The following is a 27,685-nucleotide window of genomic DNA, read 5'->3' as shown; positions in this document are numbered from 1 at the left end:
GCAGGGAGGGAAAGATCAAGGGTGTGGTTCTGGTATAAAAAGTAGCCACTGTGGGAATGGTGGGATGGTTCAGTGTGTAAAGCTGCTTGCTGTCAAGCTGGAGGAGCTGAGTTCAATCCCCAGGATATATATGGTAGAAAGGAGAGAAGTGATTCCCACAAACTGCCCTCCGACTTCCGTACAAACCCCTACTCCCATAGAAGTAACTGTATTTTTTCAGTGGCCACTGTGGAGGGTGCCTGTCCTGTTGGGGCTAATGAGTGGCCCAGCCCTCTCACGTTTCAGCAGCCTCAGTCTGCACTTGGTCTTTGGAGGAGAAAGGGCACCAAAGTGACAGGGGTACATGATTATGGCAGAGAGCCAGAAACTTGTTTTAAAAAACAAAACAAAACTATGAGTGGATCTGGACGTGGTGGCGCACGCCTTTAAGCCCAGCACTCGGGAGACAGGCAGGTGGATTGCTGTGAGTTCGAGGCCAGCCTGGTCTACAAAGCAAGCCCAGGACAGCCAAGGCAACACAGAGAAGCTGTCTTGAAAAACCAAAAAAACCTGAGTAGACAGGATGTCTAGTGTCCCCTGGAGCAGGTGTGCCCAGCTGCAGGAGGCATGACGCAAAGCTAGCCCTGGGATCCTAGGAAACCATGGGCAGGCTATAGTCATTAAAGCTTTGGTTGTTTTGTTTCTTGAGACAGGGTTTCTCTGTGTAGCCTTGGCTGTCCTGGACTCGCTCTGTAGACCAGGCTGGCCCCGAACTCACAGAGAATCACCTGCCTGTGACATGTGCTATCACACCTAGCTGTCCTCAGTAGCCACTAGGTGGCCTGTGGGGAGTGGGGTGCAGAGCACATCAAGCCTGGTTCTGAGATGGGTGGCCACCCTTGGACTCTGTACCTCATCCTGTGCAGTGGAGAGCCAGATCCTGAAATCTGGAGGCACACCCCACTCCCCCCAACTGCCCTTCCTTCTCAGGGCCACCTGTGTGACCTTTACTTCCTGCCTTGAAATCACCCACCCATGAACCTCAGCCCTCATGGTGACGCCTCAGGCACACCTGTGTACACCTCATGTTCTCCCGTGCCGACAGGGAGACAGCCAGAGCTCACCCGACCCTCCACTGCACTGCATAACAGAACAGACAAGACTGCAGGCTCATGCTGGGCTACTACTGGGGCTTTTCCCCCCATCAGTGCAAATCATTTATTATGTTGGTTTCCATGGTGACTGGGGGGTCATGGGACTGCTTTGGCTACAGAGCTAAGGAACTGGTCTGGGCGGGGCTGCTCTGTTGCCTTTGGGCCTCAGGAGCAACAAGGCACAAGGTGAGACCTGCATCAGGTAAGCACCAGAGAGGAGGGAAAGGGACGTGCCTGCTGTGCCAGGGGTGCAGGGGCTTCTGTGTGGACAGCAGGTGCAGTGTACTGAGGGAGGAGACTGACTCCCTGTGCGCTCTCTACATCCCTCAAGTGCACCCGTGGGCTCCGGTCAGACTCCCGTGTTGCTTACGCTTGCAGGGAGAAAGACTCCCTTCTGCTTTGGGGACATAGCTTTAAAGCCTCAGGTTCCAGCTGTGGACCTGAAGCCACCCAGGGCCCAGCACCCTGAGAGCTTCATGACCCCTGAGGGACAGCACAGACAAGGGGAAAGGCAGGCTGGAAGGAGAGGGGTGGCCGTCACAGGCAGGGCCTAGGAAGCAGTACACCTTACAGCAGTGGCTTTTCCAGTGAGAGGGCAAGGATGCACTAAGTGAAGAGCTTCCTGCAGGGCCGACCCCGCCCATGCTGACCCAGGGAGACCACAGGGAGGCTTCCTGGCCCTGACCAGATCACATGGGCCACACAGTGAGACCTTTGGGGGAGGACATGGCATAGACAGGAGGCTGGAGGTGCTCCCCCAGCCCCCATCCTAGGGTATGGCTGGTAAGGCCAGAATCACTAGGGCGAGAAGTGACGTCAGCATGAAGGCTGAGGGCAGGCCAACTTCCCAGGAGGCTTTGTTTTCACAGTTGGGAGTCTCTCCAGGTGTTCCAGCTGACACCACCTACACCTCACTCCGGTACCGTAGTCGAGAGAACCGGTCCTGGATAGCCTGGTCGCTGTCTGAGTGGCCTTCCCCGAGGTGGACCACTCTACTGCCTGGGACAAGGTCCCGCACTTTGTGTTTGGTCACAGAGACCAGGCCAGGCATATCTGAGCTTGCGGGGCCCGTCAGGAGCACGTAGGCAGCATGGCGGCTCGGCTCAAACAGGATCGCTGTGGAGGGGGCAGTCAGTGTTGCTCAGGACTAGCAAGAGAAAAACTAGGACAGGGAAGACCTGGACCCATATGCTCACCATCAAAGGCCACGACGTTGGCAGACACGTTGGTTAGTTCCAGCAGGATGCCGGGCAGGGTGGGGTGGAACATGTACAGGCTGTGCTGCGTGTCTTGGGGGTCCTGAAGTGAGAACAGCAACGCAGTTCACTGACCTGTTGTACCTGGGTCACAGCCACATCTCAGTGGGCCCTGCAACTCCTGGAACCTTCCTGAGCAGACCTCAAGTTACCTTCAGAAGCTGCTATCCAAGCAACCCTGTTTCTAGCTACGTTTACCAGTTACCTCTAGAAAGCTGACTCCTGTTTGATGGACACCTGCCAGCCCCTTGCCCCTCCCGGTGTTCATCATTATCTGTCCTTCTTGTCACAGGTCTGATCCCACCTCCAGGATCTTTCTCCTACAGCCGCACAGTCCTTCAGGGTACTCCCCCTTGGCCTGCACTCCCTCCCCACAGGTCAGGACTCCACTCAGTGGAGACTTCTGGTGGCCCCGCCCCTGGCAGCTTCCAGGGGGATATGGGTCTGGCCCCTCTGGCCCTCCAGCTCAATCAACATCCGGTATTCCCTGAGTGCGCGTGCACGACCCCGTACCATCTCATTAGTGTCCACAAGCTCATGGAGGCCCCAGAAGAAGAAGACTGAGCGGTGGTCTGCAGTCATCAGGCTTGTGGATGGTGGGCTCCCAGGCAAGCTGGGGAGGGGCTGGCTCCACAGCAAAGACCCCGTGCTGAGGTCCAGAAGTAGGATCTGGGGAGGGAGGGAACACCATCAGCAGACAGCCTCAGCTTACAAAGGATGGGCAGCCCAGCCATGGCAGCCACGAGGGCGGCTCTCCAAACATCTCTTCTTAGGGCAGCAGTCTCGGGCTCGGCTTGTCATCAGCCATGGATGAGGGAGTCTCCCAATCCGCAAAGAAGTCCAGCCTACCTGCCTGTCAGTGCTGGTTCCATTTTCAATGACCACAGCCAATGTGTCTGGTTTGTAGTGGCCAAGGATGGGTTTTCTGGAGGGATGGAGGAAGAAAACCTCACTGAAGGTCTTGGTATAGGGATCTGAGAAGAAGTTCCCATGGCTGCATGCTCCTGGACTGAAGTAGGGTTACCTACCCCTGGACCCAGGGTGAGGGGACCTGTGGCAGGTTCAGCAGCCCTTGATCACAGGATAGGCTGATGTCCTCAGCAGGGTGTGTGTGTGTGTGTGTGTGTGTGTGTGTGTGTGTGTGTGTGTGTCCGTCCACTCAAGCTCAGCAGCAACTGCACATACCTCAGAACCTGAGTTGCGCTGAAGGTCCACCTGGGCACCAGATCTTGTCCATCCAGCAGCATGCAGGCCTCGGAGCTCACGAGGAGCAAGTCCTGGCCAGCCTTCCCTGGGACATTCATTAGGTAGCGAACTGCTCCAGAGCTAAACAAGGGGTGGCGGGGTGGGGGTGGGAGTAAGGGTGGAGCAGACACGTGGCCTTTGGAATGAGCCCCCCACCATGACAGGCCCGTTCGGGACTGCTTCCCTCAGGCACTCATAGCACACCCTTGTGCCTCTCAGGCCCCTGGCTTGAAAGTATAAATGAGACGCTGTTTGTAGAACAAGGTTGGTCTCCCCATTTGGTATTTGTGTTTATTCCTAGGGGATGCGAGCCAGGGACTCTATCTCTACCCCAGTCTGCCCAATTCTTTCTCTGCCTTTGCTTGCCCATGTCTCATTTCCAAGCATTTATTCAAATGTTGGCCTCATAGTGCAGCCAGGCCCTGACCCGGCCCCTGTGCTCCACACGAGGCAGTCCTGAGACCTTGTGTGTCAGACAAACCTGAGCAGAAGCCTCCGCTGGGCAGAGCGATTGAGCATGTTCTCCCAGTGGGAGTCATCCTTAAATGGGCTGTCTCTCCCAGTAACTCTCTCATGGAGACTTTTCACAGAGACGCCACAGAGGGCATTTTCTGTTCAAAACACAGAAGGATGAAGTCACCATGAGGACCAGGTGCACCCATCAGCTCATGTTGGGCCACTTCCTGACTGTTAAATGTCAGCCCATGAACAGGGTTGGCCGCAAGGTGGCCAGCCACCAACTTCTTGGCATGCTTCTTACTCCCCAACCCAGTGACCAGCGTAGCATCACTTCCGGAGAGAAGCCCGTCCCAAGAACGTGGCATCCAACTTACCACAGGGCAGGAGAATATAGTGAGCACCCGATCTGGTCACATGAAGGAGGGCGACACCATCTCCATCCACACCAAGGCTGTCTCTGTGGCCAATCTGGTACCCAGTGCTACCTGAATAGATAGTCCCACTGACCTGCAGTAACAAAGGGCAGCAGGGGAGAGATAGAACCAGCTCCGTGGGAGGGCAAAGGGAACCTTAGGAAGTTGTAGAGAGGAGACTGCAGCCAACACTCTTTGGGTGGGTGGGGAAGGTACTTTCAAGAGAGGGACCAGCAGGAGCTTGTGTGACTGCGTTGCATAGCCTGCCTGGGAGGCATGGCAGCTGTGGGCCCAAAGCTCACACCAGCCCACACATAGGCCACCTGCATTCTGCCACTCGTGGAGAAAGGACAGCAAGCCGCCTGCAGAGATGGAGCCTCCCAGCATTGCATTGTGTGCACCTCAGGACAGAGTCCTGGGAGGACTCCCCCCCCCCCCCCCCCCGCAGCTGGGTGGCCAGAAAAACCTCTCTCTAGGGAGGAGAGAAGAGGTTAGGAGGTAAGTGGGCCCGGGGGACTTGAGAACTACTCTGATCACCTCTTGTCCCTCCCGGGTGAGGATCAGTAGGTCCGGGGTACCATCTCCGTCCACGTCAGGCAGCTGGAGCAGAGGGCTCAAGATGGAAACGTTCCCACCAAAGGCGCTGGAATGGTTCCACAGGGTTTCCCCTAAAAACCAACGACACAGTGGCTCCAAATCCTCTTCTTGACAAATGAATGGCAGACTCACCCGAGGGCTTCCGTCCTCCGGACCCTGAGGTTACTTAGATACAGGAGTGTGCATGGCAGCCTGAAATCCAAGAGCAGGCACAACCAGGCAGCCTCTTGAAAAAGTAGCTGGGTACAGCACCTCGTGCCTGTGCATTTGGAAGGCTTGCTGCAGGTGGAAGGGTAGCCTGGGCTACATCACAAGCTCCAAGCCAGTCTGGGCTGCAGAGCGAGACCTTGCAAAAAAAAACCCTAAAAAGTCAGCAAGAGCGGGGAGATGGTTCAATGGTTAAAGCACTTGCCACACAAGCGTGAAGACCAGGGTTCGGATCCCTAGAGACCCACAGAAAAGGTGGGTGGGCGTGCTTTTCATTCCCTGGCCTAATGCCAAGGCACAGAGGGTTGTTCTAGAAGAGGAGCATCAGTAGGCTCGGTCCCTCCACAGTATCCCTATCCCCTCATAGCAGGTGACACTAGTTACCTCTGCTGGCCTCAATAGTAAGATACAAACCGGAGTTGCAAAGACACAACTGCACCATGGCAGGGCAGGTGAAAGCAATGACACCATTGGCTTCCAAGTGGTTCATCCCTCACTTCAAGGGTTCCTACCCAGTCAGCAACCCCCAGGGGAGAGCCAGGCCTGACCCCTCCAATGAGAACCTTCCAGAACCTTTCCCAGGTGGCTGACCTGTGAATAAGTTGACTGCGATGAAAGACCCTCGTCTTCCCGCAAGGATACAGGCAGAGGACACATCACTGTCCGATGGATGTGGCACGGCACACTTTGCAAGGGCGACATCTTGGGCCACAGGCCTTTTCCAGAGCACACTGCCATTGGCCCCTGACACAGCAGCCATAAAGGCACAGGGAGTGGAGAAGCCTGGAGGGTGGAGGTGGCAGGCACTTGGTTAGTCTCAGAGTGTGTTCTGCTACTTCCTGTCTTTCTTATTCTGTGCCTCAGGCACACGACAGCCCATGTCTTCTATTATACCTTTAGCCCTGAGCCCATGGGTCTCTAGTGTTGGCCCCAAGTAGAGTAAAGGGGCTGACAGTATTACCTAGATTATTCTATGGGGGGGGGGGAGATGAAATGGTCCCTGAATCCCTAACATTCACAGGCCCCACATGAACAAGTGAGCAGGACACAGATCTCTCTTCCCTGTGTTAGACAGAGCAGGAATCACCTTCATCGGCACAGGATCTGCTGACGTTGTCACTGCTGTTGGTGTTTTTGTGAAGGAAGAGGACATCCTGGATCTTGTCTCTGTTCACATCTCCCACAGCCAGAAAGTCATACGTGACTGAAAAGGAGAGCCACAGATTATATTCCATGGGCTATGCCTGTCACCAGAGTCAAGCTGAATGCTCTGAGTGGCCTGGTATCTCCACTGTGCACCTTGCCCCTGTGAGGTCCCCTGCCCCCAATGAGCAGAAGCCTCTTTACTAGGACAAGCACTTTCTTCAGAGGCAGGCAGACCTCTGTGAGTTCAAGGCCAGCCTGATCTACACAGAGTTCCAGGTCAGCCAGGGCCACACAGAGAAACCCTGTTTCAAAAAATTTTCATAAAATAAAATAAAATAAAATACAACATATGGTGGGAAGAATCAGTATTTAACATATAAAAACCTACCAACGACAGTGCAATCAGCTGGTCAAAGAGCAGGCAAAGGATTTGAAAGCTACTTCTCCTAGGGATGTACACTTAAGAAGATGCTCAACACCACTGGTGATCAACTAAGTGCAGCTTTCTCCACTAAGAACTGAAGGCAGAGCTGGGTGGTGGTGGCACACACATTTAATCCCAGCACTCAGGAGGCAGAGGCAGGAGGATCGTTTTGAGTTCGAGGCCAGCCTGGTCTACAAAGCAAGTCCAGAACAGCCAAGGATACACAGAGAAACCCTGTCTCAAAAAAACCAATAAATAAATAAATAAATAAAAATAAAAAAGAAAGAAAGAAAAAAGTGCCAGGCAGTGATGCCCCACACCTCCTGATCCCACACTCAGAAGGCAGAGGCAGGTGGATCTCTTGAGTTCAAGGCCAGCCTGAAACCTAGTCTCAAAAAACAAGAAACAAAAAGCAAAAAATAAAAACAACCAATGCCAAAATACCTAGAGATGTAGCCTAGCTTTAGAGTATTTGCCTTGCACATATGAAGCCAAGGGTTCAATACTCAGCATTATATAAACTGTGCATGACGACACAAAACAGGAAAAAAACATAAGGAAACACCACCTCAAACCCACCAGGATGAATACTTGAAAAGCAAAAAAAAAGTAAACGTCAGCTCTGATGCTCTGATAGTGGGAGCAGTGAACCCAAAATTCAATTCCTTAAAAAGTCCCGTTACAACAAAAGTAAAGTGAATATTTTGAAATACATTTATTAAACGAACAAGACGTGGGGAGCTGTGGCTGTGGCTCAGTAGGTAGAGGGACTTCCTAGCATTCATGGAGCCCTGGGCTCATCTCCTGTGCCTCATGAAGGCAGGTATGGCAGGCCACTCCTGTAACTCTAGCAGTTGGGGTGTGAGACAGGGATTCAAGAACAGGCCAGTTACACAGTATGTCTGAGGCCATCTTGAGATAAATGCGATTTTGTCTCTAAATTAAAAAAAAAAGTAAGCCGGGCATGGTGGCGCACGCCTTTAATCCCAGCACTTGGGAGGCAGAGGCAGGCGGATCGCTGTGAGTTCGAGGCCAGCCTGGTCTACAAAGTGAGTCCAGGACAGCCAAGGCTACACAGAGAGACTCTGTCTCGAAAAACCAAAAAAAAAAAAAAAAAAAAAAAAAAAAAAAAGTATAAAATAAATAATGGAAGGCTTTTTGGTTATTTTTCATAAAGGCTAAATTCACGGGACGGAAATAAAGCAAGCCTGGTAGAGCTTCCTGTGTGGAGCACTCTGGTCAGCTGGCTTCTCTCTACACCAGCCGCACAGTTCTCCACAACAGCAGATGCCTGCTCTAACCTCAGCCAGTTTTGTCTCGCTGACCGTTTCCATGAAGTAACCTACAAGTCTGCCTTTGCCTAATTACCTCACCAGAAAAACGCATCTGGTTCCCTAAAGGCTCCTAAAGATCCCCAAGTTCAACTCAGTAGCCACTTAGGCCTGACTGTCAAAGACCTGGACTGTGTGACAGTCCTGCGAGGGAGGGAGGGGTCTAGAACTCAGCTGGGGCCAGAGCCCCGCCCCCTCGGCAGGCTCACCTGCCGCGTTGTAGTCAAGCCGCCACGTGGCCTGAGACGAAGGTCTCTCCGGGCATGGGATGATGAAAGACACGATGAACACCACAAACAGACAGACAAACAGGGAGAGGAAAAAGGCCACTGTGCGGCATCGGGAGAGTCGGGTTTGCAGCGGCTTGCTCTTCAAGTTGCCTTCGTTTTTCGATTGTTTTCCCAGGTTCTCCTGTGATTTACTGTCCTCATTCTTCAAGGGGTGGATTTCGGCTTCTAAATCCTTGTTTGCCATCGCTCTGAGCACATTCGGGAGCTTAAGGAAGGCTGCTGTCAAGGCAAGCAGGAAATCTGTAAGGCCAGCGGTGAGCTGTTGCAAACGGTAAATTATAGCTCTGGCTTCCCTCCTTCCTCTTTTTGATAACATAAAGCAAATTCTTTGCTAATTATTATTATGCAAGTGTCTGAATGCACCCGCCGCAGCACGCAGCACACGGGGGTTCAGAGAGCAGCTCTGTGGAGTCAGAGCGCTTCTTCTGCCTTACTGTGGGTCGCCAGGCTCAGGCTCTGCACGACAAGCCTCCCAGCCTACCCTGTTTTGTTTTGTTTTGTTGGGGCTGGAGGCAAGGTCTCTCTGCCTTTGGATTACTATTGCTGGGATGAAACACCACGACCAAAAGCAAGCTGGGGAAGGGTTTATCTAATTTACATTTCCACATCACACTCCATCACTGAAGGAAGTCAGGACAGGACACAAACAGGGCAGGAACCTGTGGGCAGGAACTGACGCAGAGGCCTCGGAGGGGTGCTGCGTACTGGCTTGCTCCTCATGGCTTGCTCAGCCTGCTTTTTTTATTTTTGTTTTTTCGAGACAGGGTTTCTCTGTGTGGCCCTGGTTGTCCTAGAACTCACTCTGTAGACCAGGTTGGCCTCAAACTCAGAGATCTACCTGCCTCTGCTTCCTGGGTGCAGGGATTAAAAGGCACACTCAGCCTGTTTGTTTGTTTGTTTGTTTGTTTGTTTTAATAGAACCCAGGACTACTAGCCCAGGGATGGCATCACTCACAATGGGCTGGGCCCTTCCCATGATCACTAAATAAGAAAATTTGCCAGGGGCTTGCTTACAGCCCAACCTTTTTGTTGTTTTGGTTTGTTTTGTTTTTTTGAGACAGGGTTTTTCTGTGTATACAGCCTTGGCTGTCCTGGACTCGCTCTGTAGACCAGGCTGGCCTCAAATTCAGAGGCAGCCTAACTCTGCCTCTCAAGTGCTGGGATTAAAGTCATGTACCACCATGCCCAGATTACAATCCAAATTTATGGAGGCATTTAAAAAAAGAATGTATTTATTTATTTATTTAATGAGCGAGTGAGTGAGTGAGTGTATATGAGTGCCATGCACCCCTGCAGGCCAGAAGAGGGCATCAGATCACTTTATAGAAGGTTGTGAGCCACCATGTGGCTGCTGGGAATTGAACTCAGGACCTCTGGAAGAGTAGACAGAGCTCTTAACCTCTGAGCCATCTCACCAGCCCTGAGACATTTTCTTGTTTTGTTTTTTGTTTGGTTGGTTTTTTGCAGATAGGGTTTCTCTGTGTAGCCTTGGCTGACCTGGATTCCCTTTGTAGACCAGGCTGGCCTGGAACTCACAGAGATCCGACAGCCTCTGCCTCTGAGTGCACCACCATGCCCGGCATGGAGGCATTTTCTTAATTGAGGCTCCCTCTCCTTCAATGACTCTAGATTTTGTCAAGTTCATATGAAACTACCCAGGACAGCTGACCCTTTGTCAATTTGACATACAAATACATCACTACTAAGTTAGAACCTTTCCTTCCTTTCTTCCTTTTGGTTTTTCAAGACAGGGTCTCTCTGTGTAGCCTTGGCTGTCATAGACTCACTTTGTAGACCAGACTGGCCTTGAACTCACAGTGATCTGCCTGCCTCTGCCTCCCGAGTGCTGGGATTAAAGGCATGTGCCACCAGGCCCGGCTTTTTTTTTTTTTAAAGAAGAATATTCCTTAATATCAACAATGACACTGCTTAACAGCACAAGGAGGAGGTAGTGGAAAGAGAAGACAGTTGGACTTTCTTTCCCTATCCACCCTGGACCTGAACAGCAGAAGCCAACAGCTTAGGAGGCACACAGTTAAGGGAACGGAGGGGCTGGAAACCAAGGCTTGAAACTTAACTAGAGGATGGCAAACTGGGAGAGGCCTGGTAGTGAGAGGGGGGCTCAGGGCTGAGCAGCCCAAGCACAGGTCTTCAGCAGTGTACATGCTCTTGGCCCTGCGCAGGATGGAGTCTTTGGCTGCATCATAGGGGTGCTCCTTGGATGGGATCTCCGGGACAGCGTCCAGGGCACGCCGAGCCATCTCTGCGATGTACTGGTTGATGGGAATGAAACTGCCTAGAAGAGTCTTCAATCTCACTGATGGAGGTATCCTTCTCCACTACCAGGAAACTAGGGTGGCGGTTCTTGCTAAGCTCCCCTATACCGCCCAGCAGGAAACCAGTCACCCTGCCCTCATCTCCAATCACTGCAATTAGTCCCCCCTGCCCGCCATTCTGTCCCGGCCAGGCAGGGAGCTTCCCACGAACCTGTGATACCCCCGCTGGTCTCTTCTTCATTATTTTATTTTATTTTATTTGGTTTTTCGAGAGGCTTTCTCTGTATAGCCTTGGCTGTCCTGGACTTGCTTTGTAGACGAGGCTGGCCTCGAACTCACAGAGATCCACCTGCCTCTGCCTCCCAAGTGCTGGGATTACCGCTGGTCTCTTCTTAATTACCACCAATTTCTCAGCCCCAGCAGACCAGCATCCGTTATTCCAACAAACACCGGTTTTTACTTCAGTGGTTCTGGTCTCTTGTTAATCACGGAAACTCTTTGGCTCCATCTGACCAGAAACCAGAGTCATCACACAAAAGGCCTGGTGGAGTGACTGCGTCCCTCTGAAAGGTCACATGCCAGGTCTCCATCACTCTCACTGCCCTCAATACTCTCATCCCCAGCTCCTACAGAACAGCTCACTGGGCTCTCAGAATTCAAAGGTTTTCCTGCCCAAAGTTCCAAAGTCTTTCCACAATCCTACCCAAAAACAGCGCGGTCAGGTCTGTCACAGCAACACCCCCACAGTCTCCTTGAAACTCACTTGTGTAGACCAGGCTGGCTTTGAATTCATAGAGATCTGCCTGCCTCAGCCTTCCAAATGTTGCGATCACAGGCATTGTGCCTTCAGTTTGATTACAGCTGTTCCTGTGGACCACCAGCCCAAGAAATAGGACAGGAATGTTTGGGTACCATCAACACACATGGGTAGAATTCGAAGCAAGCAAAGAAAGGCAAGCTGACTGTAGAAATTCCGCAGCCGGAGCCCGGCGTGGTGGCGCACACCTTTAATCCCAGCACCCGGGAAAGTGACAATCTGACGGAGCCACCATCCGTGCAAATGGACTCCTAGAAGGTCTGTTGTAAAGCAGTTTTCTCTGAATTGAAACGTTCTCTCCAGGAGGAATTGGGAGGCAAAGTGGAGGCTTGAAAGATTCTGGAAGGACCCTTCCCAGCTTTACAGAAACAGCAAACAGCTCCTGGAGAAGGGGACTGCCAGCCAAGGGCCCAGGAGAATCGCAGGCCTGTAGGGCTGCCTGCCAGCTGTGCAGAGAGAGCGCTCCAGAACCCGGGGTCCCACGAGTGAAGGTGGGCCTGAAGCTGCCCCTGAGTCTTCTCTGCTCCTGAAAGTGACCTCTCACCCATATTCTTGTTAGTAACCTCAAGAAACGTGGTCTTTGGTATAATCATCACTTTGGTCTGTTGTGGGTTCCCACTCTGGGGTGAGTAGATGTCTCCCCAGAAAAAGTCTGTCACTTAAGATCTAGACTCCACTTTCTTTCTTTTTCTTCCTTCCATCTTTCTTAAAAAGATTTATTTATTTATTATTATGTATACAGTGCTCTACCTGCAGGCCAGAAGAGGGCATTAAATCACATTATAGATGGTTGTGAGCCACCATGTGGTTGCTGGGAATTGAACTCGGGACCTCTGGAAGAGTAGCCAGTGCTTTTAACCTCTGAGCCATCTCTCCAGCCCCCTAGATTCCAATTTCAAAGAAATGTTTGCCCCCTTGAGACAGGGTCTAACTATTTAGTCCTGGCTGGCTGGCTGGGAACTCACTACAGGAAACTAGATTTACCTTGAACTCAGAAACCCACCTGCCTGTGCAGCTCCCCCCACCCCAGTGCCAATTTAAAATAATCTTAAGTGGGCCTGGCAGTGGCGCCACACACTTTAGCCCCAGCACTCAGGAGGTAGAGGCAAGTGAATCTGAGATTCCAGGCCAGCCTGGTCTATAGACTGAGTTCCAGGACAGCCAGGGCTACACAGAGAAACCCTGTCTCAAAGAAACAAACAAATGAAATCATATGTGAAGGCAGGTTCTGGAGGCACAGCTTTGCTCCTAAGTATGTGTGACCTGGGACAATGGTTTGGTTTGACTGTGCCTCAGTTGCCCTGCTGGTAAAATAGGCGCATCTACTTTAGAAGACAATAATAATTTTTGCTTATCTGTTCTGAAACAGTCTTACATAGTCCAGGCTGGCCTAAAACTTGTTAAATAGTCAAGACTGGCCTTGAACTCATGATCCTGTGTCATTCACCTCTCTAATGCTAGCAATACAGTTATATAAGGTGGTGAGCTGCCACGTGGGTGCTGGGAATTGAATCTTGGTCCTCTGGAAGAGCTGTAACTGCTCTTAACTGCTGATCTACCTCTCTGGCCCCATGTTTTTGTTTTTGTTTTTGGTTTTTTGGTTTTTTGAGACAAACTTTCTCTGCATAGCCTTGGCTGTCCTGGACTCGCTTTGTAGACCAGGCTGGCCTCGAACTCACAAAGATCCACCTGCCTCTGTCTCTCAGTGCTGGGATTAAAGGCGTGAGCCACCACGCCCGGCCATTTTTTTTTTTTAAAGAAAGGGCCTTATTATGCAACCCAGGCTGGCCTCAAGCCCACAATTGCACAGGTGAGGGGTTACAGTCATGTGTTTTCACATGCTTTTATTTTATATCTTTTACCACAAGCAAAATCTGTGTACATTCTCCTGAGTATTGAGGCCAGAGTTCTCTCTCACTCCTCCAAGGTCAGAAGAGGTATTCCTATCAAAGGTAATGAGTTGGACACAAGGAAAATCAAACACTGAGTCATGCCAGGTGCCTCATTAAGCCCAAGAACCTGAGCTGGGAGGGGCGGTGCAGCGGGCTCTAAGGGAAAGATAACCAGGGGAAAAGTCAGCAACTGCACCTGGCAGGGGGTCAAGGCAAGGCCCAGGGTGGGGTCAGGGCCTGGAGAAAAGCAAAGCTTCAGCAAGCGCGGCACCATGAACCCAAGCGAGGAACATTTGAAATATTTAGAGCATAATTGTTTTTGGCAAAGCAAAGGGACCCAAGTGAGAAGTGACAATGCTAACATTCTGGATTCTATCTTTAAAGCCCTGGAAACCTTACACTCCAGGCAGGAAACTCCAGCCTTAGCTTGGCTGCCGTCATTGCTTCTCAGAAGCCAGAGCATCTTTCGGTGCTGTGAGGCAAGTACCCCTAAGCGTCACACACCGAGCCAGGGACGGTGGCTCACACCTGCAGTACCGGCATGGGGGAGGTTCAAGTAGAAGGGCTGGCCTGGGAGGAGGCCAGAGCAGACTAGCTGCAGAACCAGACACTAGCAGGATGAGACCCTGTCTCAAAAACAAGAGAAATGTCAAGCCGGGCGCACGCCTTTAATCCGAGCACTGGGGAGGCAGAGGCCGGCTATCTCTGTGAGTTCGAGGCCAGCCTGGTCTACAAAGTGAGTCCAGAACAGCCAGGGTTACACAGAGAAACCCTGTCTTGAAAACCAAAACAAAGAAACAAACAAAACCACAAGCAGGCATGGTGTTGCATGCCTTTAATCCCAGTGCCCATCTGTACTCAAGGCCCACATTTTCCCCGACCTACCTGGTAGGGGGACACCTGAGGGTGTTCAACAGAAGCTCCCGGTCAGCTGCTGGGGCATCTGATCATTAGTGTCCGGGGGTCTTTGTCTCCATACGCCCAGGTAGACCTAAGGGGTTGTAAAGCCTTCAGTAAATGCATTTGAAGTCACCAGTGACTGCAGCAGGTCCTGCCACAGCCGCTGACACCAGAGCCACCTGGGTGCTTGCACAGTCCTGATCCCACACCTCTCAGGGTGAGGTCGGAGTCAGGACGGCAATCAGTGTTCTCCTAGGGACGGCCAGCAGCAGGCAGGTGGGGAAGGGCTGTTGAGATGCACCCTTGTTTGTCATCCCCATTAGGCTCCCCTAATTTAGCCGCTACAGTTTATCCAGTCAGAGGACGGGTGCAGTACTCCTCACGCCAAAGTGGAGCCTATCTCCTCACTGTCAGCCAGGAGCCACGCAGAGAGGGAGAAGGCCTCCCTTGGATCAGTTCAAACAAGGTATATCTGGGTGTCTTCTTTCTGAAGCTGTATTGTCACTGTGTGTGTGGTTCTGGGGACTGAGCCCCAGACCTTGCAGACCCTTAGCCATAGCACTCAAGCACTGAGCTACAGCATCAGCTCTTTTCCCTTTAAAAAAAAAAAAAAAAAAAAAAAAAGACAGGGTTTCGCCGGACATGGTGGTGCACACAGAGGCAGGTGGATGTCTGTGAGTTTGAGGCCAGCCTGGTCTACAAAGTGAGTCCAGGACAGCCAAGGCTACACAGAGAAACTCTGTCTCGGAAAAAAGCAATAAATAAATAAATAAATAAATAAATAAATAAAAGACAAGGTTTCTCTGTGTAGCCTTGGCTGTCCTGGACTCACTTTGTAGACCAGGCTGGCCTTAAACTCACAGGGATCCTCTTGCCTCTGCCTCCTGAGTGCTGCTGGGATTACAAGCGTGTGCACTGCACCAGGCTGGTTATCAGTTTCTGATTGTCTCTTCAGAAATAGCCTATGCACTGGCAAGTACACATACAGAAAGGCTGCCTTATAAATATGACTAGACAACCAGAAGCCAGCACGGTGGCACAAGTTCCAGGCCAGTCAGGGCTGTTTGGTGAGACCTTGTCTCAAACAAGTAAAAGTGCCTAGAATAGTAAGCTATGAAGGTGAAGTCTCAAAATTAAAAGAATGATAAATTCTTTATTATTATTATATTCATTCATTCACTGTGTGTGTGCATGTGCGTGTGCAAGTGCACGTGTGTAAGTGGAGTCGGGAGTTGGTTCTCTCCTTCCATCGTGCTAGCTCCTGGCAGGATTAAACTCAGGTCAACAAGCTTAGGAGCAAAAGCCCTTCCCCCCTCCCCACAGCCATTTCATCAGCCTGCAAATGGTAAACCGTTAATATATTTTATGATTTATCTTATGAAATCAGATTAAACGAGACATCTGTGGCAGAAATGGAGCACTACCATTTTCTGCGGCCAGCTTTTGTTGCTGTTTTGAGACGTGGTTTCATGTGGCCCAGGACGGCCTCAAACTCACCATGTGATCAAAGATGGCCCCTGAACTCTAGTATCGGGATTGTAGGTGGGCGCCTGTAAGCCCGGGCATTCCGCTTTGCTTGGGTTTTGTTTGAGACAGGATCTCACAATGTTGCCCAGGCTGGCTTGAAACTTGTGATCTTCCTGTCTCTGTCTCCCACGCACCTGGATTGCATCCCTCTGCCGGCAAGTTAGCTGTCTTTTGAACATGAGAGCCCAGTGAAGGAAAACACACTGTTGTACACAGGCTCCCAGCTCTGCCACAGACCTACAAGTTCACGGGGCCACTGACTGCTCCTGAGTACCATGGGAAGGAAGGGCATCGGGTCTTCTGCCTCAGAGCACATGTGGAGGTCAGGGAACGACTTGTGGGACTTGTCTTCTGTCAACCTGGTCCTGGGACTTAAGTCATTAGGCCAGTAGAAACCTTCACCGAGCCATCTTGCCAGTCCCTGGACTGTGTGATTTGTTTTGTTTTGGTTTGGTTTGGTTTTGGTTTTTCGAGACAGGGTTTCTCTGTGTAGCCTTGGCTGTCCTGGACTCTTGGTAAACCAAACCGGCCTCACAGGGATCTGCCTGCCTCTGCCTCCCGAGTGCTGGGATTAAGGCGTGTACCACCATGCCCGTCCTTTTGTTGTTGTTGTTGTTGAGCAGGTTCCTTATATATAGCCCTAGCTGCCCTTGGGAAAATGCTTGGGAAAGCCTGATGCGGTGGCTCGAAAATCTAAAAATAAATAAATAAACAAATAACAAGTAGGCACTACTAAGCCTAATTGAGTTACTTTTTGTTTATTTCCTTTTCCTTTTTTAGCACTAAGGATGCCTTATTAGGAACAAGTGGCTTAACGAAAAGAGGGCAGTTAAACTAAAAAGTTATAAAAATATTTTATTTTGGCAGACACAAACGCATCTACCAACAGTCCCAGCTACTCAGGAGGCTGGCGGGAGGGGGGCAGCTAGAGCTCAGAAGTTTGCAGCCAGCCTGAACAAGAGAGACCCTGACTCACAAGTCCACCATCAGAAAGGGGTGGGTGCCATCTGAGGCCTTGAAGGAAGACTAAGCTTTCAGGAAGAAACAGGGGAGCCAAAGAAACAGAGTGCGGGGATTGAAGGCGTGGGCCACCACCGCCCGGCTTGTAATAAACTTTTGTAATCAAAGGTTGGGGGCATAGCTTAACCAGCAGGGTGTTTGCCTCGATGCATGCACCCCTGAGTTTGCTGCCCAGCAGCACACACACTGGGCATGGCCATCTGTGCCTGGAGTCCAAAGGAGGCAGAAGCCAAAGGATCCCAAGTTCAATGTCATGCTCACCTACACAGCAAGCTCAAAGCCAGGGGCTACACAAGACACCATTTCAAAATGAAAAAACAAAAAAACCAATAAATATAAGGGTGGTTGGATGGCTCATCGGGTAAAGACACTTGTCATCAAGCTTTGTAATTTGAATTTGATCTCTGGGCCTCACAGAGCAGAACCAGAAAACTGCAGATTGCCCTCTAAACATGTAACCACTGTGGCATATGCACACACACAAATAAATGTAATGAAAAAAATCAACCACAACCAGGCACAATAATATATGATAGGCTTGCCTGGCTTCTTTGTTTTCTTTTCTTCTAGTTCCCCACATACCCCACTTTCTTTCTGTTTTCTTTTTCTTTTCTTTCTTTTTTTCTTTCTCACTTTTGTTTTGTTTTGTTTTGTTTTTCAAAACAGGGTCTCTCTCTGTAGCCTTGGCTGTCTTGGACTCACTTTGTAGACCAGGCTGGCCTCCAACTCACAGTGATCCACCTGCCTCTGCCTCCCAAGTGCTGGGATTAAAGATTTGCACCACCACCGCCTGGCTAAGATTTGTCTTTCAATGCATCCCTGGTTGTCCTTAGAATTCCTATTTAGACCAAGCTGGTCTCAAACTCATAGAGATCCACCTGCCTCTGCCTCCTGAGTACTGAGATTAAAGATGTGAGCTACCAAGCCTGGTACACTGGTAACCATTAAAAAAAAAAAAGGGTCCACCTACAATTTTGCAGTAATCATGTACTCACTATTAAACTTTGTAAATACAGACTAGAGAGGAAGTTTGGTGGTTAAGAGCATTTGTTGCTCTGGCAGAAGACGCAAACTTGATTCCTGGCATCAACACAGTGGCTCACAACTGTCTGTAACCCCGGTTCCAGAGGATCCGGCAAACCTAGACATTCATGCAGGCAAAACATTCATAGACACAAGTAAAATGTAAAAATCTTTTTTAGTGCAGAGCATGGTGGCACATGCCTTTAATCCTAGCACTTGGGAGGCAGATGCAGGTGAATCACTGTGAGTTCCAGGCCAGCATGATCTACAAAGCGAGTCCAGGCCAGTCAAAGCTAATACAGAGAAACCCTGTCTTGAAAAAACAAAAAACAGGGCTGGAGAAATGGCTCAGTGGTTAAGAGCGCTACCTGGTCTTCCAGAGGTCCTGAGTTCAATTCCCAGCAACCACATGGTGGCTCACAGCCATCTATAATGTGATCTGATGCCCTCTTCTGGCCTGCAGATGTATATGTAGGCAGAACACTGTATACATAATAAATAAATAAATAAAAAAGAAAAAATAAAAAATATTTTTTAAATGTTTAGAGACTAAAAACAAGTTAAAAAAAAGTTAAAAAAAAGTGAGTGACAGATATGGTGGCACACACCTTTAGTCCCAACGCTTGGGAGGGAGAGGCAGTCGGATCTCTATGAGTTTCGAGGCCAACCTGGTCTACCTTGTGAGTTCCAGGCCAGCCAGGGCTACACAGAGAAACCTTGTCTCAAAAGCCCCCAAACCCCCATGTTTAATGACAAATACAGTTGTTGAAATGGCTCAGTGGTAAGAACTGAGCTCAATCCGCAGAACACACAGTGGGAAGAGAAAACCCAGTCCAGGAGCTCATCCTCTGACTGTCTCACTTGCTCTGTGGCTTGTGCTTAAGCAAACACATTACAACAACAACGTAAAAAAAGTCAAGAGAGAAACAAAATCAAGAGACTACTCAGCACTTCAATTTGCCTGCAAGATGTACTCTTGTGCAAGAACCCCGTTTCCATAGAGGCGCTGGTGAGTGGCATCTGCTAAAGCGGGGCCTCAGTCTGCTTAGGCACTGAAGGAGTTCACAGCGAGTCCCTCCCACAGGCTAACTACCTGCTTAGTCAGTACCCTTGGGTTATGGGACACTGGCAGCAGCAACAGCCCACTTTACAGACAGGTAACAGAGGCCGAGAAGGTGGGGGTCACTTATTTGTTGCCCATGGCCACTGTCCAGGAAGCAGCAGAGGCTGCATCAGCAATCTCCAGATTCCCGGGCCAAGAAACCTGGGACCAAGAGGCAAGCCTGTGAAAAGGGGTGTGGGAGTGAAGGACGCCCCATCTTATTATTTGTGATGCTAGAGATTGAAGCTAGGGCCTCCTGCACAGGAGCCAGGTGATCTCAGTTAGTCCTTAATTAATTACTTTTAAAAAATAAATAAATAAGAGGTTGGCGAGGTGATTCAATGGTTAAGAGAACTGGTTGCTCTTCCAGAGGACCTAAGCTGAATTCCCAGCACCCACATGCTGGCTCACACCATCTGTAACTCTGGTCCCAGAGAATCTGATGCCCTCTTCTGGCCTGCCTGGGCACTGCATGCATGAGGTACACAGATACACATGCAGGCAAAATACCCATAAACAAGAAAATAAAACGTGAGTTTAAAAAAGATATATAAATGGAAGCTGAAGAGATGGTGTAGTGGTTAAGAGCACTGGCTGGTCTTCCTGAGGACCCCAGTTCAATTCCCAGCACCCCGGCGGCAGCTTACAACTGTCTGTAACCCCAGTTCTGGGTGATCTGATACCCCCATACAGACATAAAATTAATTTTTTCCCCCGAGTCAAGGTTTTTCTGTGTAGCTTTGGCTGTCCTGGACTCACTTTGTAGACCAGGCTGACCTCGAACTCAAAGCAATCCACCTGCCTCTGCCTCCCGAGTGAGTGCTGGGATTAAAGGCATGTGCCACCATGCCCGGCTGTAAATTGTTTTTTTTTAAAGATATATAAATGAATAACTCATTGATGACCCAGACAAAACAATGTTTGCCTGTAAGTAATCACAGCAACTGAAGGGTGGAAGTCAAGTGACCAGAACTTTAACATCAACACTATCTTTACAAAATAGCTTACTACAGGAGACCTTCTGTCAAATCAAACAAAGGGCTGGGGGAGGGGAAATAGAGGGAGGGCTCACAGGCACACTGGAGGTGTAGCTTGGGGACATAAATAGAGTCTATGTTTATTTTAGCATGCTGCCAGCTGTGTTTTTAATCCTGTTGTGACCTCCAAAAAGAAAGAGTAATGAAACTATGTTTCTCGGCTCTGGGGGCTGCGGGGAATTTGAGTGCAGTTGCAGACACCAGTGCTGTGCTGGAGTGGCCAAGCCTTTGGAATACTGGCACAACATGAAAACTGTGTACAGCCTTGTAAACAAGCAAACAGAGGATCCCCCAGACAACCCACCATCACGTATTAAAGCACTCTGGTAGGCATCTGGCGGGGAAGCAGTAACGGGGCTGCTGAAAATGTGCCAAGCAGCCTTTTCAGTAAATCCCGATGAGACAGCAAGAACGAGGATTAAAGCTTCACCATAGTCAAGATTACTTAACAAAATGTGGAAATGGTTCCTTCTGGAAGGGTGAGAGAGGTCAGGCCTGGCTGATCCGTGCGATGATAGCATGTGGCAGGCACAGGCGGGCAGGAGGACCAGAAGTTCAAGGCTGCTCTTGTCAACACAGTGAGTTTAAGGCAGACTAAATACATAAAACCCTGTCTGGAAAATACAAGAAAAGGCCAGGTGTGGTGGCGCATGCCTTTAACCCCAGCACTCAGGAAACAGAGGCAGGTGGATTGCTGTGAGTTCCAGGACAGATTCCTCTATACAGTGAATTTCTATAAGTCAGTCAGTTATGCGCTAACCAATCAAGTATAAGGACCGGAATTTGACACACACCCCACCCCACCCCACCACGTAACACACACACACACACACACACACACACACACACACACACACACACACACACGAACACATATGAGCACATACACAGAGTGGTAAAACTATGAGATGAAGGGCTGGAGAGACGGCTGTTCTTCCAAAGGTCCTGAGTTCAATTCCCAGCAACCACATGTGGCTCACAACCATCTGTAACGAGATCGGGTGCCCTCTTCTGGCGTGCAGGCAACACATGAGGGCAGAATACTGTATAAATAATAAATCTTAAAAGAAAACAACAAAAAACCTATGAGGTGGCTCATGTAGCTGGGCTGAGGCAGGTGGGAAAAAATGTTGTAATGCTTCATCATTTCCATGTTTGTTTTATTTCCTTATTTGTGTCTAAATTATTTCCTTGTTTGTGTCTAATAGTTGGAGTTTCTTTCTCTTTCGGTTTTTATTTTAGGTTTGACTTTCTAAATAGTCTGTCAAATGCATAACCGCCCAGTTGGTTTAAGTACAGTGTGATGTCATTACTAATCATGACATTTCCATTTTAAACATTAATTTTGGATTATTTATGTATAAACATATGAGTTTATGCTGTATGGAACAGAAATGTAGGACTGAATGCTACCCACAATTTCTGAATTTTTATTTAGATTTCTATATATCAGAACTGGTTTTTTTTCCTCAAAAAAATTTTTTTTTCTTTTCTGTTTTTTCGAGACAGGGTCTCTCTGTGTTAGCCTTGGCTATCCTGGACTAGATTTGTACACCAGGCTGGCCTCAAGCTCATAGAGATCCTTCTGTCTCTGCCTCCAGAGTGCTGGGATTAAAGGCGTGCGCCGCCACTGCCCGCCACCACCATGCTACTGAAGAAACGGCTCAGTGCTTCAAAGTCAGTCAGTTATGCACTCTTGCAGAGTATGCAGGTTTTATTCCCAGCACCCACATGGTAGCTCACAACCCTCTGTGACATCAGTTCCAAGGGACCCAACACCAACTTCTGGTTTCTCAAGTGTATGTGATGCACACACTACACATGGGCAAAACACTCATACACAAAATGTAATTTTTTTTTTTCGAGACAGGGTTTCTCTCTGTGTAGCCTTGGCTGTCCTAGACTCACTTTGTAGACCAGGCTGGCCTTGAACTCACAGTGATCCACCTGCCTCTGCCTCCCGAGTGCTGGAATTAAAAGTGTGCACCACAAAGCCCGGCACAAAATATAATTTTAAGCCTTTAAAAATTTAAGTGTGATAATTTTCAAACCCAGGACTTGGGGCTGAGGTGTCTGTTTATTATGGTTTTTTTTTGTTTTGTTTTGTTTTTTTTTTTTAGTTTTTCGAGACAGGGTTTCTCTGTGTAGCCTTGACTGTCCTGGACTCACTTTGTAGACCAGGCTGGCCTCGAACTCACAGCGATCCGCCTGCCTCTGCCTCCCAAGTGCTGGGATCAAAGGCGTGCACCACCACGCCCGGCTTATTTTGTTTAAGCGGACCTGGCCTCCAGGTTCTCCCACCATCCCTCAGTCCCTACCTGTTACAGGGCACGGCTGGCACACCCTACCCTCTACCCTGAACTGTCTAGCCCAGGGCTGGGCTGCCCTTTCCCTAGAGGCTCTTCTCTATAACCAGGCACTCTGGCTACCGCCCCCTTTGTTCTCTGGGGCTGTGCTTGGTTCTCTGCTTTCCTTTCCCCTCTCCCTCTCCTACATGGCTCAGGGTCATGTCCACTCTGGACTCTCCCAGATGTGTCTGCCTCTGGCTATGCTCTCCCACACATCCATAATAAACTTTCGATTCTACCATCCCTAGGAGGAGTTGTGCCCTGTGTTTTCTTTCTCTTTTTCAGTGTGTATGAGTGTTTTACCTGCGTGTATATCTGTGAACCACACATGCAGTGCTCATGGAGGCCCCTGGAATGGGAGGCATAGTTACTACCTGCCACGGGGTTGCTGGGAACTGAACGCAGGTTCTCTGCAAGAGCATCAAGTGCTCCTAACTGCCGAGCCATCTTTCCCGCCTAAGAAGCGAGTCTTAAAAGTTGTCTTCTGGAGGGGAGGGGCTCGATGGTTAAGAGCACCGTCTGCTCTTCCAAAAGTCCTGAGTTCAACTCCCAGCAACCACATGGTGGCTCACAACCATCTGTAATATGATCTCATCCCCTCTTCTGGCCTGCAGGTGTACATGCAGGCAGAGTACTGTATACATAATAATAAAATATAATTTTTTTTTCAAAAGTTGTCTTCTAACCTCTGCACATGGCATGCACAGGCCTGCATATAGACACAATAATAATAAATAAATTTTAAAAAGTGAGAGCGAGGGCTGGAGAGATGGCTCAGAGGTTAAGAGCACTGACTGCTCTGCCAAAGTTCCTGAGTTCTTTCTCTCTTCTTTCTTTCTTTATTTTTCTCTTTCTTTCTTTCTTTCGGTTTTTCGAGACAGGGTTTCTCTATGTAGCCTTGACTGTCCTAGACTCACTTTGTAGACCAGGCTGGCCTCGAACTCACAGTGATCCACGTGCCTCTGCCTCCCGAATGCTGAGATTAAAGGCGTGTGCCTGGTCTCTTCTTTCTTTCTTCTGCTCCTCCTTTTTTAAATAAAGGTGTTCATGTAAATAGGCTGGTCTGGAATTGCCTCTATAGTCAAGAGTGACTTTGACCTCCTGACCCTCCCAAGTGCTTGATTAAAGGCATGCCCACTCATGCCCAGCGGATCTGTCCCATTTCTAAATATTGTCTTCAGAGAGCGCCGTGTAAGTGGATCACAGTATGTGAACACTGAAGTTGCTTTTTTCTAGTCAGTATGACGAGGCCCACCCACGTTGTCTCAGGTAAAACAGTCTCTCCTTTTAGGGCTGAGCAGCTCACAGTGTGGACGCTGCGGTTTGCTCAGACATGTAATGAAAGGCATTAGCACTGTTTCTACTGTGAGCTAATACAACTGAAGTCACAGTATATATAAACACGCCAACCCGGGCTTTCTAAGTTCTGCTGGACTAGCCACAAGGTCACAGGCCTCCTGTCACCTCACCTTTGCCATGCCCAAAGGCCACAGTCCTTGTCCTCGACGAAGGCTGGCTTCAAAGGGCTGTTTTTATATTGGAGTCTATAACAAATGATTCACAGAAGGGGGAGATTAAATTCTACCCAGGATGTCTTTGGAACTTTGAAGGCTTCCCATGGAAAGGAGCCAGCAGACAGAAACCTTGGGAGGTACTCAAGAGTAAAGTAAAAACTTCAGGGCGGGTACATGGCCCAGTGGGTAAAGGCACTTGCATGCACGCAGAGACTTGAGTTCAATCACTGGAAGAAGAAGGAAAGGACAGACTTCATTAAACTTGTTTTTTGACCTCCACCATGGCACATATGCTCCCCTGAGAAACACACACACACACACACACACACACACACACACACACACGAAATAAATAGAACTAATTATCTTGCCTATTAATTATTAACACACATCCAAGGCTTAAAAGTCTTTTAAGTTTTTTCTTTATCTTTTTGTGTATGAGTGTATGTGTCGATAGAGCACAGAGCCTATGGAGAGCAGAAAAGAGGTCCAAGTCTCGGAACTGGAGTTACAGATAGTTGCAGATGCCACGTGAGTTCTGGAGACTAAACCTGGGTCCTCTGCAAGGGCAACCATTGCTGGTTTTTGGTTGGTTGTTATTTTTTTGAGACAGGGACTTGTGGTGTAGCCTTGGCTATCCTGAAACTTACTCTATAGACCAGGCTAGCTTCAGCCTCACAGAGATCCACCTGTTCTGCCTCCAACTTCTAAGATTAAAGATGTGTGACACCATACCAGGATTTATCACCGAAATGAAAAAGTAACTAAGATAAATACTTCATGAAAGACATTGTGATCTTTAAAAAAAAAAAAAAAATATATATATATATATATATTTTTTTTTTTTAAAATTTTACATGTATAAGTATGTCACCTGCATGCATAGTACGCATGTCTGTATACCATGTATGCTTGATGCCCACAGAGGACAGAAGGGGTCACTGGACCCCCAGGAGTCACATTGGTGGTGAGCTGCCATGTGGGTGCTAGGAAATGAACCCAGGTCCTCAGCAAGAAGAGCAAGTGTTCTTCATCACCGAGCCATCTCTCCAGCCCCACTGTCATCTTTCTTTATAGGTTTCTGTTCTGACAGAATCCTGAAGAACCAAGCACCGGGGAAGACTCTAGGCCCAAATCAAATCAAATAATGCCATTTATCCCTAAAATGCTCCTGAGCTGGACAGATGGAGAGAGGCGACTTTCCTTCTGCCTCTGTAAAAGACATAGAGTGATGGCCAGGGATCACTCACTTCCTGGGCTGAGTTTCTAAGAGCAAGCTATAGGGCTCCACTGTTTGCTGCAGAAGAGTAATAGTCAGTGACAAGTCTTCCTTTTCCATCAGAGGTAAGGGCCAGGCGATGTAGCACAGGCAGTGTGTCTGTCCTAAGATACAGCCTGGCAGCCGGATGTGAGGCTGGGCACATCAGGGCCACCCTTGGTGACGGTTATGCAGCCAGACCCGCACACAGACCAGGGAATGTAAAGGCTGGCAGGCTGATAAAGTCGGCCTCTGATGAACTCACACTGTGGGGCAAACAACTCCCCGTGTAACAACTCCCCGTGTAAGACAAGATGCCCCATTTTGTGCAACGTTACCACCCAGGCACAGGGGAGTCAAGACAACAGTACACTGTTTTTTACAAAATCTTTTGAGTGCATAATTTGTTCAAAACAAAACATAGTACAAAAGAAAAAAAAAAGAAACCTTGACAAAAGGAGGTGAAGTCAGAGGTTCACAGAGTTCAGGAGGAAGCAGCAGCTGCCCTGGGCGCCTTAGTCGATGCCTCCAAGCCCCCATCCTAGGAAGCTGTTTTTGCTCCAAAGACAGGACCCTTTTGTTTCGCTTTGCTTTGCTTGTGGATGGGAAGAATGTCACTAACGGAGGAGTTTTTCAGTCACTCAGGGACACACTCCAGGAGCAGCCGAGCCACTGGTCTGCAGCAGCTCTCTATCTCGGAATAATTGCCGGGCTTCTTGAAAGCCACCCTCTGGAGCCACTTCCCTCTTCAGAGCGGACAAAAACAATACAGCCTAACTCACCAATCAGGAGACCCCAAACACTCAGAGCAGAGCGCAAAGGCCACAGTTCAGCGAGGATCACTCAGGCCGCACCACGGTGACAGCTTACACATGGAAGGGACAGATGGTCCTTTTATTGCTAAGCACCCTCCACACAGAGCTTAACTCCTTGTTGCAGAAAGGGTAAGTTCAGGCGTCACTTGGAAAGGAAAGTCCTTGAAAAAGTAAAAGACTATTGAGAAATTCCTTTCCGGCACCTGTAAAATATATCCCTAAGGACTTTCTTGGTGGGACTATCAACAAATAAAGGTAGTTATTAAAGGCCTCAAGAGCAACAAAACCAAAGGCAGCCAGTTCATATTTCACGCAGCTTGCAAACAGGCACCAAGAGACTGGTTCAAAGATCTGTTCATCATTGCCAGGAAGGTAGTAATGCTTTCCTTTGCTGTGGTCATTAAAAATACCTGGAGCACTAGACAAAGCTTCACAAGGCCTGGCTGCCAAGAAAACCTGTGATGGATTCCAGGCACTGCCCCTGGCACACTGCGGAGTCTACACTAACAGCCAGAATCAGGACATTTGGTTATTCGAAAAACAAGACCAGGCACAGTGGAAAAACATCTGCAGTGCCAGCAGGAGGGAGACGGCAGGGGAAAGAGGCATCAGGGTCAGGGTCAGCCTCAGCTTCAAAGCAAGTTCAAGGCCAGGCAGAGCCACATGAGATCCAGCAGTGAAAGCAAAACTGCCTGTGTGGAGGCGAGCGCCTTTAGTCTCAGCACTCGGAGGAAGAGGCGAGCAGATCTCTCTGAGTTCCAGGTCAGCCTGGTCAAAAAAGAGAGTCCAGGACAGCCAGAGCTCTGTCTCACAGAGCAACCTTGTCTCAAAGACAAAACAAAAGAATTCCAGTTTGGAATTAGGATCAATTTCTTAAATGGTTTTAAACATATTTTTGGCACTTTTTTTTTCAAGACACGGTTTCTCTTATGGTCCTGGCTGTCCTGGACTCTCTTTATAGACCAGGCTGGTCTTGAACTCACAGAGATCCACCTGCCTCTGCCTCCCAAATGCTGGGATTACAGTCATGCACCACCATGCTTGGCTACTTCTGGCACTTTTTTGTTTTGTTTTGTTTTTTAATTTTTGTTTTTTGAGACAGGGTTTCTTTGTGTAGCCTTGGCTGCCCTGGACTCTCTTTGTAGACCAGGCTAGCCTTGTACTCACAGAGATCCGCCTGCCTCTGCCTCCTGAGTGCTGAGATCAAAGGTGTGCGCCACCATGCCTGGCTCCTAGCACTTTTTTATTATGCATTTATGCAAAGCAGCAATTACAAAATCAAAATATCACCCAACTCAGCAAGCTCTGAAGCTATTCTGTCTTGAAGTATTGAATATTCAACCTAATTGTACTTATTGAGACAGAGTTTTTATATAGCCCTGACTGTCCTGGAATTCACTATGTAGACCAGATTGGCCTTGAAGTCACAGAGAGTCCATTGGCCTCCACCTCCACCTCCAAACCACTGGGATCGAAGGCGCCACACACACCTGTGTCCAGTTTAACTTTAATTCCTCAGGTCAAAATAAAAGAACACTGGGATGCAAAACTGCCATCTTTCTAAAATAATCGCTACAATTACATGTAAATAAAAAATTTGTTTTAAAATACTTTTCTTGCAACTTATTGTCAGGGCTGGAGAGATGGCTCCACAG

At 49.1% G+C, this 27,685-nt stretch overlaps 1 protein-coding gene and 1 pseudogene across 5 annotated transcripts in view; both read right to left on the bottom strand.

Moving 5' to 3' along the window:
- Positions 1-1,155: 1,155 nt before the first annotated feature.
- The window catches only part of FAM234A (family with sequence similarity 234 member A), a 35,668-nt gene continuing 9,138 nt past the window's right edge, over positions 1,156-27,685 (bottom strand). The window contains exons 2-13 of one of the 4 annotated variants that reach the window (XM_084763078.1): positions 14,372-14,477; positions 8,421-8,717; positions 6,398-6,514; positions 5,902-6,093; positions 5,035-5,174; positions 4,468-4,600; positions 4,116-4,245; positions 3,575-3,715; positions 3,239-3,314; positions 2,903-3,058; positions 2,330-2,432; positions 1,156-2,249 (exon numbers count right to left, since the gene is read on the bottom strand). In XM_084763078.1, the coding sequence (XP_084619204.1) occupies positions 2,038-2,249; positions 2,330-2,432; positions 2,903-3,058; positions 3,239-3,314; positions 3,575-3,715; positions 4,116-4,245; positions 4,468-4,600; positions 5,035-5,174; positions 5,902-6,093; positions 6,398-6,514; positions 8,421-8,685 (1,665 nt within the window). In that variant the 5' untranslated portion in view covers positions 8,686-8,717; positions 14,372-14,477 and the 3' untranslated portion in view covers positions 1,156-2,037. Of the gene's footprint in view, positions 2,250-2,329; positions 2,433-2,902; positions 3,059-3,238; positions 3,315-3,574; positions 3,716-4,115; positions 4,246-4,467; positions 4,601-5,034; positions 5,175-5,901; positions 6,094-6,397; positions 6,515-8,420; positions 8,721-14,371; positions 14,478-27,685 lie in introns of all 4 variants that reach the window. The other 3 variants (XM_084763077.1, XM_084763080.1, XM_084763079.1) reach the window with 3 other exon arrangements.
- On the bottom strand, positions 10,415-12,161 carry LOC311586373 (V-type proton ATPase subunit F-like; annotated as a pseudogene). The gene has a single exon. The product of its transcript is annotated as a V-type proton ATPase subunit F-like (transcript).

This window comes from Acomys minous, assembly GCF_964271855.1.
Source record: "Acomys minous genome assembly, chromosome: 16".
NCBI classification, from domain to species: Eukaryota; Metazoa; Chordata; class Mammalia; order Rodentia; family Muridae; genus Acomys; species Acomys minous.
This window is presented reverse-complemented; position numbering and strand designations above follow the sequence as displayed.